Source organism: Thunnus maccoyii, chromosome 15 (assembly GCF_910596095.1).
Source record: "Thunnus maccoyii chromosome 15, fThuMac1.1, whole genome shotgun sequence".
NCBI classification, from domain to species: Eukaryota; Metazoa; Chordata; class Actinopteri; order Scombriformes; family Scombridae; genus Thunnus; species Thunnus maccoyii.
Window position 1 is genome coordinate 25,663,343 of NC_056547.1, and position 18,424 is coordinate 25,681,766.

The window sequence follows — 18,424 nt, forward strand, 5'->3', positions numbered from 1 at the left end:
TGAGAATGTACTGTGAGGCATCACTGGACAAGAGCATGGCGTTCAGTTGAATTTCCATGGAAAAATAAACGTTAAAAATGATAAGTCAGCTATGTTTTCCCTGATGATTATAGTTTATGGATTTTGAAGTGTGTGAATGCCAGACTTGAGTTTCCCTAGATGCTGTGGTGATAAAGGTCATCTCAGCAGAGAGAAAAGAAAGATGATCACAGAGCTATAACGCTGGGATAGACAAATGCAAAGAGCTGGAATAATGTCAAAATCAACAAAGGTTGCTTTGTTTAAACATTTATTTACAACAATTATATGTCACACATAATGATAGGCTAATGTAACATAGTCAAATTCATCTGGTGGCACGAAGACAAAGAAAATGTCCATACAGCAGTAGAAATAAGTTAAGTTTTATGTGTACATATCTGGCTATAGACTTATCAAATTTCCAGTGTTCTTCTTCAGTAAGGGCTTTGAGGTCGTTAAGTCAAGTTGTACTAATTTAAAAAAGAAAAATCCACTGAATAAATGGCACCATAATTCAAAAATCAAATGTTTAAAGATAAAAAGAAAATGAGTATGACAGTGGTGTTAGTGCCCAGTTACACTAGAAAGTGGCGCATGTCGCATCACCTCGCATAATAGTTGTTGGTGGAAGCTTGTTGACTACTTGTGGGGTCATGCAGTGGCTACCATTGATTGTGGCCAGTTTAGCTAGCTGTTAACAGGCTACTGCTAGCCAGCCAAAATAGCTCTCCAAGTTATCTGGCTAGCTACTGGCTTAGCTAACTACCAGTTAGCAAGCTAGCTTGGTCGCTAACCGGACAATAAGTTATCATGGTTAAGGGAGCACATTTGTTCCATCCACTCCTGTCTCACTAATGACAGCAAACTATTCTGTATCTCTTTTGTAGAGTATTTTATACTCCAGCATGGTGTGATCACAGCTATAGGTTAGCAATGTTAAGACTGTTTGCTACCGAAAAATATCAAAGTTAACCAAAGATAAACTCTAAGCAAATGAGCTAAAACAGTAATCGCAGCAATTCGATGAACTGATTTCGCTCCAAAATGTTGTTGTCATAAATGTTGGGGAACGAAGCGAGTTTTGAAGATAAGATGTTAAATCTTAACAAAGGCTGCACTCTACTGTACACATGCTGTAACCTTTAACAAAATGATATTTACATGTGATTTATTTCATTAGGCTATTCTATTTACAGACAACAAGAACAACACCCTCCATCCCTCATCCACACCTACAATGTTGAGACCACCAGGCTCCAGGGCTTCTTAGGCCCCAGCCTGTAGAGGAGTGTCCAGTGATCTGATGTGGACGCTGGGCAGAGTGAACCAGGCTAAGGGAAGCTCTCGTCCAGCACTGTCATCCTGGAACTTGATATTAAGGTAGAAATCTCCAGTGTAGAGGAAGAGCAGGGCACCCACACAGACAGAGCTTTCTTTGGGTTTAACCTGGTGATGGCAAAGAAACACAGCCGTAAGAATCGTTAGCAGTCACCTCTGATCAGTCTCATGATGAACCTGGCACACAGTCAGCCAGTGTGAAGCCAGCTGGGGAGTAAGTTTGAAGCTGACTGTGCTTTTGATGAAAAGCTACAGACGTGCAGCAAATAATTGTTTTTATTCTTTGGGATTGTGTTAACTCTTTGTACTGGCATCAATCATGTCTTTTATATCACCTCCTACTTGTTCAGCATCCAGCAGTTAGAATTTGGCATAAAAGGAAAGGCTTATTATACTTCAGTTTTAGGATCCCTCCACTCTTCATAAGTTAGGATAGATTCAGATGATGATTTTTAAAGGATGATGCTTGTGTTTTTGCAGGTTCTAGCCTGGCAGTGACTTGAAACTCAATGCCTCTGAAAACATGGTTTCAAATATTTAGTATTTCTCCACAACATAAAATTAATTAAACAACAATCCAACTTAAAAAAAAACACATCTTTAGGTATTATTTATTAAAAACAACCCAACAACTGTCATGAGATTCTGATTTTAAAAAATGAGCTCAACCCGCTTCAAACCAGTGAGAAAAGCACAGAGTCAAAGAGAGAGAAAGAAATGTTTCAGGTCAAATAACCAATCCTGTGTTCAAGTAGGATCACTCATCGTAGAAACTGATTGAGAAAATAGGTTTTCAGGACCTTTAAGGTATGTAATCAATCAAAGAAAACATGTCTGCCTGTCTTGTTTCATTAATCACAAAATATTCACTGGTTCCAGCTTCTCAATGAAGATTTGCTGCCTTTTTTGTTTTATATCATTGTAAATTAAATATCTTTGGGTGACTTTCAAAAGGAAAGAACAAGCAATTTGAGGAATTTATGTTATTCAGTAAACATAATTGACATATTATTGTTAAAAGATAATAAAAATAATTATGAAGATAATTAAAAGTTGTTAGTTGTGGTCCTAGATGCTGAACTTGAGCAAATATCAAGTCTCTGCAAGTAATTCAAGATAAAAATTGGAAAACTGGAAATGAATAAAAACTAAAGGCTGTGAGAAAAGAAAGGAAACACATTAAAGAGTAAAAAACTACAGTATGCCTTTGAACATGGTCATCAGTAATGTCAATATACATTACATTACCCAGTACATCAAATACACTCTGTGCATTGTTCAGCTACAACCTGGACAACCAGCTACAACAGGTGGCAAAATTCAAACTAGCACTTAGCTAATTTCCCATATTATTAGTGCATTTGGTGTGACCTCTGCTACTATGAGCTGCCAGGAAAAGCAAAAATTGCTCTTCTGAATTGACTTTCCCTTTTAAGTCTATCTCTGTGACATCATGAAGCAGTCTGGTTACATGATGTGATGTGACTGTTTTAAATATATCTCTTTTTTGTCTGTTGGGGAATGACATCAGCGTAGTACTAAAGCTCCTACTGACCGTGTCAATATAGAAGGTGTTGGAGCCGATGAAGGTGACGGCGTCCTCCAGATCGTAGTTCTGGACTCCGTTCTGGTAGTCCTGGTAGGGCACTACAGTCAGGGCCAGGGGGCCCACAGAATTCTTGCTCCGATTGGTCAGTTTTACCTCCAGGGTCACAGCGTCGCCCACTTTACAGTCGGCAATGACATCGCAGTCACATGGCTTCCCATTCACTAACACATCTAGAGACAGAAAAAAAGAAAAAGAAAGGAGGGGATTAGCAGGACTGGGGGGGGAAGCTTCTTTTGTCTAAACATTTTGTACAAAAATAGAACTCTGAGGAATTTTGCAGAAACAAGAATTAAGACTTTTCAAACCCACATTCAACTATCGTGCACGGTCATTCACAGGATTTCCTCCCAATCTCCACTTCATTTGTATTCATCAAAACCCGACCTGACCATTAATGGCCTATCATACTGTTTCTCGTGAAGGATCAATAGGCTTTGTTTGTCCCAAAATACATTTTATTGACATCAGTGGAGAGTGCCGGAGCTGTGGGTATTAAACTGAATTCCCTTCTGTTAATCTCATGCATGACTAATTTCTGTTAAGAAAGGCCAAATGAGATTGTTGGAACAATCCCACCATGCCACACAAAAACATACATCACCCTGAAGTATGTTCATCTCTCCTCACATGGCTATATCTCCCTTTCTCCTGTCACAAGCAACCAAGAAACACTGAGTGAGTTCAATTCAATTCCGCTAATGTGTGGCCAGTCACTGCTGATGTGGCCCCTATTTGGCTAAGGTGCAGGGGGAGACACGATGATTTGTTTTGAACAACGAGCTCAGTGAACTGAGCTCCCGTATGCTCCTGGCGGGCTGAGAAGAAACATGGGGGATTCGGGGGCGCCCGAAGAGATCACCCGAGTAATGACTCCTCCGAGAATAACGGTGGCATACACACACACAAACACACATGCATGCGCAAACCGAATGTCATACGCTTTCTAGTGTCACGCCCGCGGCTGTGATAAATACTGTGAGTCAGAGCGGCTGAGCCTGTGTGACAGCCTGATGAAAGAGCCGAGCTGCGTTCGGTGCCACTGGTGTGCCGATCTGTTGCGTACAGCAAGGGGTGGGGGGGGTATGTAGATAGACAGACCATCCAGCAGGGGGGAGGACGGGGGAGAGCGAGGGTGGGTGGGTGTGGGTGGCCGAGGCCGTGCTGTCATCGTCAGTGAGAGAGCCCCGGGGAGGCTGGAGCTACAGGAGGGTGACATTCAACTACTCCACGTCTGTATTAAAAACACACTTCAGTCAACACAGACAACCAGCAGCACTCACTGAGCGGCTTACAAGAGGTTTTTAGGATTTTTAAAAGATTTTTGTCACTGACAAAGAAAAAAGAAAAGCCACTTATCTCTAAAGCTAATGTATTAGTTTGTTGGCCTTAAGGTTTTTATCAACCAATGTCATCCATCTCTGACTACATATGGTACATTATTTAAAATACTATACTCTTTTTATGGGACCTGGGTTGTGATATTTTGACGGGATTCCACACAAATATGCATAAATATCAATTACTGGTATTGTTATTATTGCACGTGGTTTCATTAGCTTTAGGTCAGTTCCTAATATGATTTTAGTTTTGACAATGCATGATACATGAGATGACAATACTGCAACACTATCCATGTAGTTATTAAATGCTACTACATACTACTTACCATTTTTAAATTCACATTTGACTGCAGTAACATGTAGACATGTCAAGTGGATCAGTCTTCATAATCAATACTTTTTATTTCCGTCTTTCAGGTATTGCTGAATTATCCTTAATGTGTTTTTTTATACATTTTTGTGATTTAATGCATTGAAATCAACAAAATATCAGTAGTGGATTAAATATTTAATTTTTCCGATTATGCCTGCAGATAACCTGCTGGCTGCAACATATATAAAGAAAAATTAAACTTAAGAAGCCAAAAGGGAGGGAGACTGACATCACTCAAAGACTCTTGAGTGTCTCTTTTTCTACAGGTACTGTACAACCTAATGAAATCTGCAGCTCACTGTTCAGACAAATTACAATGTATTGCAATAAACTAGCAAGTCACGTGTGCATGTAAACCACGGTCAGAAATTAGAAATGGGCTTGGGACAAAAAGGCCCATGGAATTGGGATGGCGGGGGGCTTTTAATTGCCCTTGTAAAATAAACACTTAAACAAGACTAAATAAGTTTTGCAAAGTGTATCTGGATTTTGCTCTGTATTCAAATTATGACCTGGAAATGGCTGGGATATATAGGCTTCCGTACTTGCACAACCCCTGCCCCCTTCTCCTGCTCGAGCGTTGCAAAGTTGTGAGGCAGCTGCAACAGCTGCTAATGGTAACGTTACCAACATGGAACGTTTTTTAATTCGCAAACCTGTCACACTTGCAGCTGAGTCACAATCAGTTCAAAATGAATGTAAATTAGAAATCTTGACAGTTGCTGACTGTGCATGCCCTGTGCATAAAAAAAGCTACAAAAGCTGTCACAGCGCATGTTATTTTAAACCATAGAGTGCCAAACCTAACATACCAGACAATCAGCAATGTTGCTGAGATGTTGAAATCTAACGTTATGTAATGTTTTTATTACTTATACTTACTAAATAAATATGCATTATTTGGATAAAAATATTCACAGGTATAATTTGTAACTGGGATTATAACAGTGTGAGTATTTTTACCCATTCATGTTCTTGCATTATAAGTTTGGCTGCCTCCTTTGCTTATTTTTAATAAGAAAATAGGAAAATCATTTAATATTGGTCTGTCATGCAACATAGAACTAAGGCATTTCATGAAAAAACTGCCCTGGAAATTATCCAAAATGTCCCCCGAAACATATTTCATGAGAACAAAAAAAAGCCCTTGTAAAGAAAAGTTAATTTCCTACCCTGATGTAAACACTGTGTTTGTATGATATGTTGGCGAGGTTGGTTTGGTACTTAATCTTATTCAGTACAGTTGCAATGTGGAATGTATTTTGGGCATCCAGTGTTTTGGTAGTAAAAGTCCTGTTAACTTTTTTTGCATAGACAACAATAAGTGACTTACAGTTGGAACACTTCCAAAGCTTAGATGGGCATGAAACTCAAAAGATTAGATTATCTGTGTTAAGAAATATCTGGTTCTTTGATAAAATTGCGGTATGTGTGCCTTGAGTGTTGCTGAAGTTCCTAGAGATTATGTTTTGCACAACATTCAGCTGTTTAAATCAGTTCACTTTCAGAATCTGTCATTGTTTTTGTTTTGGATGAATTGAGTAACTGACGCACTGTTTTCCTTCCAATTCCAACTCTGAAGCGTTTTGATGTGGCTCATGGGTATCACTGTATTTAGAGCCATCTGTCAAACCAAACTGGCAGAAAAGACAGAAATTCTCCAAAATGAAGTTGAAATCATTTAAATTGGAGGTCATAACATAAACCCATAGTATTGTTAAATTATCCAGGATTGTTTCTGTGTTGAGGAACACTGAAGATCACCAAACACAGGCTGTATTCCTGTAATAAAGCCATGTGCTGTATAGAGGCCGCCTTTTTTTTTTTTTTTTTTTAAACCAGAAAATCTATTTTGCTCATTATGTGGAAGGTTTAAGCAAATTTCAAGATTCCCCAAAACTGTAGGATATGAAACACCACCACTATTGCTACTCTGGTTATTCTGCCATTTTTCTTGTAGTTTGAACGTCATTTCAGTTGCCTCTCGCTAATGTTAAGTGCAATAGTTTGCCAGTGATGGTATATTTAGACACACATGCACAAATACATATATGCACATACACACACACATAACACAACCCTTCCATAGCCAGTAGAACTGAGCCTATAGTGACACCTTAGCAAGTAGTTATATTTAGTTTGTTCAAAGTCTTGTTGCTAGGAGATGTGCAAATTATAGGTAGCCTACATTGGCTCTAAAACTGGAAATAAATTCTTTCACATTAAAAGCGAACAAAAGAGGATGGTTAGTCTGTAATGAGCTGATGAACTCCCACACACGCGCGCCTCAGTCACACACACCCACAGCCTGAACATTTGCTATTCTGTTTCTCTACTCTGCTATCCTGGATTGTGTATCAGCACCAAGGCAAGCAACTCATTTAGGCAACATATATGCAGAAAAACAAGCAGTGGAAAGAAACTCCAGCTTGCTCTGATGAGGAGAACCGTTCAGAAATACAAATTATTTGTAATTATGAAAAAAAGAAAATCTGCATTTTCTCACAATTGTCACTGGCAAGGTAGCACTGATGAGATGGGATGCATTGGCCAGTATCCAAATTTTATAAATGAAAAAATGGAGAGGCTAAAGGTTCTGATTGGCTGTGTGTCTCTCTGGACCCTCAGCAAACATCTTTTGCACCTCTGCAGAGAGGACTGGAAAGGTCAAAACAAAACTCTGCTTTTTAAAAGCATCTGATGTGTGTTTCTCCTGGCGTGCAGAGTTGAGTGCTGTAGTACCACTGTACACATGCTCCCTAGTTTACCTCCACAGTCCTGTGTGTAGGTATGTCGTGGAGAGAAGTATCTCTGGAGGCCGAGTAGGCATAGGTTACATCCCTCTGGCTCATGGTGGGAAATAGTGAACGATTTGAGGAAGTCATTTTTATGACCAACAATGTGAATTAAACTGCGATTATTTTCTATAAATTATTATTTTACCAAGCATAATCACAAACCTCTATTATTTCTACATCAGTGGAATGTTGTTGAGGTCCTCCCAGGCTTTAAAAAAACACTAGTCAGTTACAGAAAACTCATTTTTTACATTAAATTGCCCAGTTTTCTATAAAAGAAAAAAATGGCTAATTCAGCTTACATTTATTAAAATATTTCAATAACAGTATACTTTGCTACTTTACATTACTTAATAATCATGACATTCGAAAGTGGTAACAGCTGTGTTGTTGGCTAGTTATGATGATAAAACACATCTGACAATGTTTTGACAGACTGATGAGGCCTAATGCTGCTTACAGCTACGCACTGTAGCTGCTTAGGCTAACGTTAGCTTCACAGGCTGACAGGATAAGCTCGTTCCCCATCTTGAATCCTGAAGATTCTGAATAGATTTTAAGCTTTAAACAATGTTACAGTATAGTGTGTTTAAAAGTTTAATTGGGAGTTTTCAACAATTCTGTTCACTAGCTGTCTGTCATTTACATGCAACAGCAGCTGTGCTACCTGCTAGCTACCTGTTGTGTTAAATTGTTTGTGTAGTAAAAGACTTGCCACTCTGCCCAGTCTGCACTTTCTCAAACATCTAAAAAGATACTGAGGGCCAGATTTACTAGGGTTTCTGTGCCTGTTTTACAGGTGCAGTTGTGATGTTGGACCTAATCTGCCCCAAACGTACGTGCTATATTTATCAAGCAGTCTCAACCGTTTGCAAGCCAATTTAGTGACTGTCTGGAATGTGCGTCTCTCTCCTCATTGCATATGCATTTAAGAGAAGATTATGCAAATATGCACTGTAATAGGGGGAGGCATGTTAACAGAGGTTGATTATGTACTCCACTGGACTGTTTTGCAGGGATAATCCTCTTCCTCTGAAGACCAGGCGTAAACACAATATCTGATTACTGTAATGCAAACTAATAATGTGCGGGGAGTTTTGATTTGTGTTCATTAAATATAAATTTCCACTTGACCATTAATGAACTGTAAAATCCCTAAAGGCTGGAACTAAACTTTTTTTTCTTTTGTTAAGACATTTAAGTGTACGTTTGGCTTCATTTGTGATTTGAAAATTGCACTCATAATGACTCAATATAAAAACAATTATTCAGCCATTGAAAAAGTTATCATCCTAGCAGCACATTATTTAAAGGAGCTTTGTTTACAACTACAGAGGGGCTCTAACAAAGAAATTAAAATCAGAAGAGTTTCTCCCCAGCCTGATGATGATACACGCTGGAGGAGGAAAAGGAGGAGAGATGGGGAGGTGAATAGAAAATGAAGAGCTAAGTGAGCTGTAGAGGAGCAGTTTGGACTGTCAGAGGAATTGTACTAATAAAACAGGCCACAAAACACAGGATAAGTAAATGTCAGCAGGAAGGAGGATGAGGATTTGGAGGGAGAAATATCACTGCGACAAAACACTGCTTCATTTACTGCTCCAACAAGTGCTGCACGAGCAACAGGTACAGTACATCACAGGGTGTGTGTGTGTGTGTGTGTGTGTGTCTAAAGAAGTGTTTAGCATTAACAAGAGCTCTGTTTGTTAAGAACTGACTTAGGAGACCAGTCCTAATCCATATCTCATTTTTAATACATTGATTTCTTGTGTTGTGACAGGTTCATTAATAAATTCAGAGGAATTGATCTGTTTATTAATTACCCTCCTGTACTAACGTGCAGGTACAGTACGTACATGTTACATAACGTGTGTAGCTGGGTTCAGCTTTCATGTTAGCGCACACACGTCTCTGCCCAGATGCTGCTGCTGGAGTCTGCAGAGGCAAAGCGCTGCGGCAGGCGTCGCCACAGCAACCAGGAGAGAAACAGAGAGAGAGAGAGAGAGAAAGAGAGAGAGAGAGAGAGAAAGTGAAAGAAAGAGGGAGACAGAGAGAGAGAGAGACACGACACCTCCCTACTGTATGAGTATGGAAGCCACAGATCAAACTACAGCTCGCAGATTCAACAAGCCTCTCCGCCCCTCACCATATCACTGTCAACCGTGAAGTGCGAGCGCAGGTGAAGATAAAGATGACGACCGACACTTGGAGATTTGCCAGTGTTTACACGATTATGCCGTGCGTCACACCGGCTGCCGATTCAGCTCATTAAGATTCACTCACAAATATTGTGCAACATGAGGGGAAGAGTGGACCAATCAGATCCAAACAAATATAGATGTCATGTTCATCACAGCTCATATAAAATGCTCTGAAAGGCTCAGTGATGACATCTCTGAAGTATACAGTATGTAGGAAATGTTCATTAAACAAAGGGGATTTTAGTCTGCTGCAGGGGTGTGTGTGTGTGTGTGTGTGTGTTGTGAAGGGCAAGTAATTGTAAGTCGAGGTTTTTGGCAAGTTCTTAAAATGGCAGGTTGTTTTTGTACAAATGGAAGTGTGCCAAAAATACTCACTCTGGCACATAAGAAGACAAATGAAATATTATACATTTCTTTACGGCCAATGGTTAATTGCATTTGGTAGATGTACAGTACAAACAAATAAATCACACCCACAGAGACACAGTTATTCTCCAAAAATCCCTCCAAAAGACTTTAAGACAGCAAGGAAGAACCTTAATCTATACCCACATGCATATTTTAAGAAAATTAAATTCTGACCCCTAAAAAAAAGAAAGAAATGAAATGAAAAACAAGACACTTTTTTCAATACTAAAGTATTAAAATGAAAAAGAACTTTCTACCAATTGTTTTCTATTCTATTCTATCTACATAATTATGCATCCCAAGGCCTTCTTATAAAAACAATGAGTTCAGTACATTCTTGTTGCTGCTAATTCCAAAGACAAAATCTGCAGTAGAGATTTATATATATATATTCTGAATGTAACTTTTATTTAACCAGAAGTCCCGTGGAGGTTGGAAACCTTTTTTGCAGGGGAGACCTGGCCAAGATGGCAGCATAAAAAGTTGCAGACAAAACAATATCAAAAAAAAAAAAAAAAAAAAAAGATAAAACAGATAATAAAAAGTCTTGATTTCTGCCAAGGTAGATAACTTAATTTAAATTCCTTTTGCGGACTATTCCAAGTGGCTGGAACAGAAAACATGACAACTATAACGAGATTAAAATAAAAACATATATTAGAAAATAAAACTATTCACATTAAAAAGAAGAAAAACACATGATTAAACTAGAACTCCTGGTTGACCGTACTCCAGTAGCAGTGTCTTTTCTTCCAGGATGAACATTAACAAAGAGTTGTGCTCTGGCCCAGATGACCAGGTCATCAGGGTTTAACAGCTCATCCCGGCCACTGGCCACTACCAAGGCAGGGTCATTGATGAATGCTTCGATGGAGCCGGAGGATGTGCTTTAAAAGGTTGCGGTGTGCTGCAGTAAGTCTAAAAATAGCCTGGCAGGCTCTGATATACCCCTAAGCCATCTGCCCCTTTTATAATTATCCCCATAACAACCACTCACTTGATATCTGTTGTCTTTTCCTTCAACCAAGGTTTAAAGATTCCATCTGCTCTGACAGGAAGAAGCCAGGAAAATGCTGGATATTCTCAGAATCACTGAAGGTGGACATGAAACATTTCCACGTTTATCAGTTTGAACCAGAAGGCCTATACATCTTGAACTGCACAGCTCTGCTAATTTTGGAATGCTCTGTAGCAACATATGCAGTCTAATAGATACTAAATTGGTGAAGGCAACATGAACCAACCATAAATGTGCAGATTAAACTTCTCCCATTGCAGCATCTTTCTAAAGGGTCTGAGTAATCACTGTCCATCTGTGCTGCTCTTTGTAATCCAACACTGTGTGTAATTATTTCACTGTTAGCAGGAAATATTTAAGAGGCTTCACCCCAAACAAGCAGATCCACTCAGGTGCTATAATTTCAATCAGCAGCGGGCAGCAGATCCCACCGGACGCGTCTGCGTTGCGTTACGACTGCGACGCAGAACTGACCGCGGCCACTCTAGTCAATGCTTGTGATCCCACCAGACGCACCGAAGTGTGTTTCAGAAGCGTCCAACAAGCGGCTCTCCGCTAAACATACGTGCCTAGTCTATTTTTGACGGAAGCCGCGTCAAGCTGCAAAGAGCAGATCAAGCAAAGCAGGAAGTCAGACACAGGAACAGCGTAGAGCATCCGGTCAATTTTCAAAATAAACCCCCCTCCAGATTTTATATCACATCACTACATCAACTTTACGTTATAACCGGTGGCACCAGGCCAGAAGTCAACCAGTCAGAGGGTATTTGTCACCATGGACGACGAGAGGTTCATCGTGGAAGTGGAAAATCACAAGATTTTATGACAATACTGCTGCCATGACTGCCCCAGTCCCTGACTTCCTGTTCAGGTAGAGGGGTGGCTCTCTTCTCTCTGGTGCTGCCTGAGCAAAACGCTTCTGAAACGCTCCCGGTGGGGTATGACACAGTGCGAGGACAGAACAAAACCGTCTTGCCCGGTGGAATCAAGGTGTCAGGCAGAGAGATTGTGGGTTATGTTGTGGCAACAGTTTATAAGCTTGGTAGACTAATATTGGCTTGTCTCCATGCAGGACACCTAACTGAGCTGAGCTGCTTCCAGCCTGTACACACTCATCGCTGCTCTGTCAGCATCATGAGCACAGGAGAAACAGCATTACTCATCCAAAACATTAAACATCACTCTCATTCCTAACTGGCAGTGACTTCTGTTTACTTAAATAATAGTTTTTCTCTTTTTTTCCACCCTTCATTTGATCTCTCTATTCACCTTCTCAGAAGCTGAAGTGTACTCTGCTGGCTCACTGTTTGCATGGTGGCACCCAAGGTTATCATTGTTTAGCATCCTTATCCTTCACTTCCAGCCACACTCAACCAGGCTTTTAAACAGATAGAAATGGATACAGGTATAAAGATACTTAGACACACTTATTGAGGCATTTAACAATGCAAGTTATTGTTACATGTCAGACTATGACAAGTGGAAATAAGAGTGCACTCTGTGGTGCTCAGAAAGGGAATCACAATAGATCTCTTGAATAAGTAAGAATAGGAAAATAATGAATGAATGCAAATATATGCTGACACAATGACAAAATATGGGCTGAAGATTGTCTCTTGCTGTTGAAATTACTGTTGTATTTAAAAAAAATCTAATGAACACTGTCGTGGAGGTCTATAAATATTAAGAGGTGTCTCTGAGATGTGTTGCAAACTGCCAACAGCAACAGATTTGTCTACATGTTCATAGTAATAGAAGCATAGTTTGCTTAGTTTATTGCTCCCCATAGGGGGAATCTGCCCTAGAGGTTTGGTACAGAACATGAAGAAAACATGAAACACATCAAAAGCAAAGATAATACAGACAGTAACAAAAGACATGTTGCTCCACAGGCAATATGATTATGTAAATTACAACTCTAGAGATTCATAGACTGTACGGCCATCTTTCAACAGCTCTTAAAGACATGGAGTCAACAAGAGGCTGGAATTGTTCCTGAGGGATTCTGTCCCACGTCAACCAAAAGAAGCCTAAAGGGTCAGTGTGCTTCAAATGCAAGGAGACTGTCCTAAGAAAAATGTTTCAGCCAATGGCCTAAAAATGCCCCAAAATGACATTCATTTACTTTGAAGTGACAAAGCCCTCTAGAGGCCGTAGGAATTATGCTTTTTGTCAGTTGGGAGCAAAGCAGGAACTTGGGTGACATTGTTATAGTCTTAAGGAGGAGGTCAAGTGACTGGATGGGTCAACAAAATGTGGGATTCTAACACTGGAGACTGAAGTTTGTTGCAGTTCCATTTCCTACCTACAGTCAACATTGGTTTGTTTTTGCTATGACCAGTATTGTCCCCTAGCCTTGAGGTATTAATTTCATCTCAAACAACGATTTTCTTCTAACCTTAACTAAGCACTAATTTTCACCTAAACTTGGCTTTTTCCCAGTCCTAACCAAGCCGTGTTTGTCCCTAAACCAAACCAAACCAAACTGTAGAGGTGTTGGAAGACACTGACAAATGATGTCATCCCGCTGATCGGGGCGTCAAATGAGAAAATGCTCCTATGTGTTATTCTGTATGGTGATTACAAGCAACAAAGTTTGTCATTTCAATTTGGAAGACTTGATGAATGGAGCACATGTCAGATCTTCAAATAGCATCTGAGACCACCTCCCCCCAAACATTACAGACGTCAGAATTGGGGAAGACTGTGTCCCACAACTACACTGTATGAACTACAAACTACTTTGTTTCATGCATACTCGAACCTTAAGGGTCCTAATGTCTGTACTGGTACATGTTTGAGACAGAAGTCTTCCATGGTTTCATGCTGTTAATGCTACTTCATAATCCTACCATCATCTTATCACAACAGAAATTGAGGTTTGAAAAAATGTAGAGTGGTGTGTGTTTCTTCATGTCTGTGTTGGACTGAGCTGTTATTACGTTGAGAGCTTCCTGTTACTGCAGCTTGGATGGGTCTGGATGTCCTTTTTTTTCTTAGGATTAAAATGGTTAAAAAACACTTCTTATCAAATCAGAATCTAGTATCAAGTCTGCTTATCAAATCAGAACCCTTTTGCATCCCTTATTGAGTCAATTTAGGTTTGCTTTCAATGATTAATAATTTGTTAAAACATTTACAACTGAGCATTTAAAAAGTCAAACTTGAAGACTTAAATAGAGAGATAAGGAATCTGTTAAGATTTGGAGCTCATATAAAACATAACTTCCCATACATGTTTCCTGCATATTACACCAGTCTGTAAATTCCAAGCTGCAAGGACCAATAATCTAATCATGTTCATCAATATTTAGATCATGCATCTTACAAATTCTAATGTTTAATCCAACATTAAATGAAACTCTCAATCCTGTCTGCATGCTTTAATCTGCAGCCACATGATTTAGTGTTTGGGTATCATGCTGTTTAAGGAGCAGTTGCATGTAATAAAGTGGACAATAAGTCTGTTTTTCCATTTGAATTTCTGCCTCTGAATAGGAAGCATTTAATGTCTTGATGTTCAGATTTTATCCACATATAGACAAGCCATTTTCCCCTATTTGCCTCCATTTAATGATGAGGAAAGTCAGGTATAGTTGGGGTAGATGACCTGGATCACCTGGACACAGCCTCAAGCATTTTGTCGTTACTAAACTGTGTGTGGCTGATCAGTACAAAATAACATTGTAGATCTAGTATCTTTTCAATATAGCATCTTCCCAAAATAGAACAAATCAATAGCGTGGAGGAGCACTAGTGTGGTGGCTGGGTGCCATTACATTTTAATGGCCCCATACTGAGATGGCAGTCTTGGCTTGAGGCTTCCTGCTGTGCAGTCATATAATTCTTCAAACCTCCATTTTGACTATTATGTTCAGAGCTGAGGAATGTCTATTATAAATAACCCCATTATAACCTTTGCATTAAATGTGTCATTGTGCTGATGCAAAACGTATATGCAAGTCAAAAATCATTATGTTGATGGATTGCTGCATTTATTCTGGGACTCAAACTCAAATCTTCACTTGAACTAAATTTGCATGAGTTGATGAGATTGACTGAAATTCAATAGTAGCTGCAGTAGATGATATGACTTAGGTTTGAGCTCTTCCTATACTTTATGTGTGTATTTTTAATATATTTTTGACCGAATAACAGTGTTTTGTGTGAATTAATTCCAGTTCTCACTGTTTCTCTCTTTTTCACAAAATGGCCTTCTCTAAGCTTAGGCACTGAGTTATCTTTTGTTCTACCACACTGAGTTGTCACTGTTAGTTGCCTCTCACTTTTCATAAAACTTTTACAAAGTTCTTCACCATGCTGCCTGATCCAACTGTGGCAAAAACAGAAATTAGATCTGAACAGTTGTGGATATCCTCTCAAAGTACTCCACAGCAGGCAACCAACCACACTGACTTAATGAAAAAGAGTCAACACAAATGTGACAAAAACACCTCGTTAATGATGACCCCAGAACAATATATCTAATATCTTTTCTAAAGCAAACATTCAGGCATTGTCACTAGTGCAATGAGCATTTTCCAATATATGTAACTATTTTGTTCATTTATTGCTACTAAAAAAATGGATATCACTTGTTGGATTGCCAAGTTAAAACCCAAATAATGTCATCTTGCAGTAATCACCAAATCATCAGACTGACAAGCAAGTGATGAATGGAAACCAATGAAGTACATTTGAAGAGGTATATTTGTTGGGTGTTTTTTTTGTTTTTTGCCCTGTTCATTTACCAAAGTGTGAAACAGATGACGAAATATATGTGAGAATGTGAAGAAATGTACATTTTATAAGAATAAAGCATTCTTCCATTTGAGCAGCAACACATCCTTGTGTAAACTTCTCTATAATGCCTGCTTGAAATGAGGTAATTGTTCCATTACCCCCAACCAAGAAGGACACTTTTGTTTTTGTAAGTGTGTTGTATATTACTTCTGCTTCAGTTTGTGAAATTGGTTATACTATATACTATTTATATAGAAATACTCTTGACTGTTCTGCTGCTGTTCTCCTACCCGTTATACCTGAACATGTGTTTTCCTGCTGCTTTTCCTGCTTTAGCTCATAAATACCTGCAATGAAAGTCCCGGCTATGGCTATATTATACCAGTTAATTCTTTCTCTTGTGGTTTTAATAGCTGTCACTTAAACATCAGCAACATCAAACAAAATGACCATCTCTACTATCTACAATATTACACGTTATGTATCATGTTAAAGCATCATTTAAATGGGACACATGTATAGTATTCTTGCCATTATGCTAATGAACTAAATGTTTATTCACACATCCATAACAGCCATAATATGTGGGGAACAGATATTATTCTATTATTCTGATTTGGCATGATTACAGCAGGCTATTGCTTGGATGTAAAGGAAACCAAAGACCTTTAATACTCTGTTGCTTCCTGAGTCCCTACATGATAAAATCAATGTCTATTTGATCAAAAAGGAAATAAATTAGATTTAAATCGTGATACTCATTCAGACGACATCCCAAAGAGTCCAGCCAGAAATGTTTGGGATTATCTTTGTGTTCCTCAAGAACATCAGTTTCTGTGGGTGTATAGGAGGGTCATGGTTCAATTGCATTGCAGATCATTTCCTCTGAACTCAGACCTATCTACTTATGTGTGGAAATGGACAACTCCAGGGCCTTTGGAGTGCTTAAAATATATGGAGCCTGCTGTTACCACAAGAGCATTATGTCATGAAGTAAAACTAGTCATTTGATCTAAAAAAAGACACCAAAGTGAAAACCCCCAACTTCAACAGATTTAAAAGTTTTATATGTAAGAACTGTGAAGCAATGTACATGTATTAATCACTTTCTATTGCTAATGAGTGAACAGATTATAACATAACTTAAAAAATAAGACCTTCCAAGACTTTCTTGGTTGATTATAACAACCTGTGGACTGATTTCTATGTGAAGGACTCGGGACGTTTTTTTCCACGAAAATCCAAAGGATGTGACGTTTACGCACACTCCCAAGTGCCTTGCCTCTCTCCGGCGCCAACAGGGTGCAACACTAGCTAACATTAGGTTAGAAATGGAGTCCACTAACATCAACAAATGACTGGCACCAACCACAACACAGAGTCAGGTGAGCTAACATTACTGCAAAGCATGTGAAATATTTTGTGATATTGTGGTTTTAGCTGGCTAATGTTAGCTTCACTGCTAGTTCGTGCTGACGTGGTGCAAGCACATGTAAAAGCAACAGGATACTGAATGCAGCTCACTTAACAGCCACCGGTGTCATTAATGAGAAAAAATTTCTGATTCTTACATATTGCACCTTTAAATCATAAATCTAGTAGGTAAGCTGCCTTGTAATACCAGTAACCTGACTCACCATTCTTGTCATTCTCTGCATCCATTGTCCTGTAATCTATGTCAGCAGCATTGCTGCGATTGAGACATGACTGAAGGTATGTCACTCTTGTTTTAGTAGTATATACCAGTTATGAGTGGTATGTTGTTGTTGACTGCTGGTATGCTGCTTCTGCTCTACTTGTGTGTGGCACTCATACCATTATGTCACTGGCAGATCACTCTCCACACTCACATGCCAATGGTATAATGGTGTTCTTGCTCTGGTGACAGATGCCAGTTGTTAGTGGCACCAATAATGGCATGCCATCCACTTTTTAATTTCAGCGTGAGTTACTATCAGACCTGACAAATTTCTTGTTAGTAATATGAATTGTGCTTTTACTGGCCAATGTCAATTAACCCGAGAATCATCATACTACATGCTGTCTTTTTACCCAACATCAACCTGGAGTGAGTCCACTGTGCAGTTACAGTTAGCAGAGATGTATTTAATACCATGCTTTTAAATTTGGTTTTGTATTTGCCAATATGGTTAAGAATCTGACATCTATAAATTCTCTATGCAGGTAAAAACTTATTGTCTCATACAGAATCCAGTGGATCTCCTAGATCTGAGGCCTGCAGAATCAGTTTCATCTTATTTTATTTTATTGTGGGTATTTTATTCTATTTCATTTTCTGTAGTTTTATTGGCTGGATTTTATTTGATTGCGGTGTTGAATTGTTAACTGGATTGTAAAGTAGGACGCTCAGTAAAGGTAAATTATTACTGTACTCAGAATAGGAAGAATAAATTTCCTAACTCCTTTCTTTACTAAGAAAAATGATCAAATAGTCAAAATCTTGATATCCTTTGTGTTGTATTTTAATGGCTCATGAAACAATTCTGACCTACATTCCTAAGTGGTACTCTGGCCTTGCCAACTGCTTTTGCTATGAGCAATGTATGCGTGACAA

The 18,424-nt window shown here is 39.0% G+C and overlaps 1 protein-coding gene across 4 annotated transcripts in view; it reads right to left on the reverse strand.

The window, feature by feature from the left end:
• Positions 1-275: 275 nt before the first annotated feature.
• Positions 276-18,424, reverse strand: part of trappc9 (trafficking protein particle complex subunit 9) — a 214,871-nt gene continuing 196,722 nt past the window's right edge. For all 4 annotated transcript variants that reach the window (XM_042434953.1, XM_042434950.1, XM_042434951.1 and 1 more), the window contains 2 exons: positions 2,915-3,138; positions 276-1,467 (listed from right to left, as the gene is read on the reverse strand). In XM_042434953.1, coding sequence (XP_042290887.1) covers positions 1,288-1,467; positions 2,915-3,138 — 404 coding nt within the window. In that variant the 3' untranslated portion in view covers positions 276-1,287. The remainder of the gene's footprint in view (positions 1,468-2,914; positions 3,139-18,424) is intronic.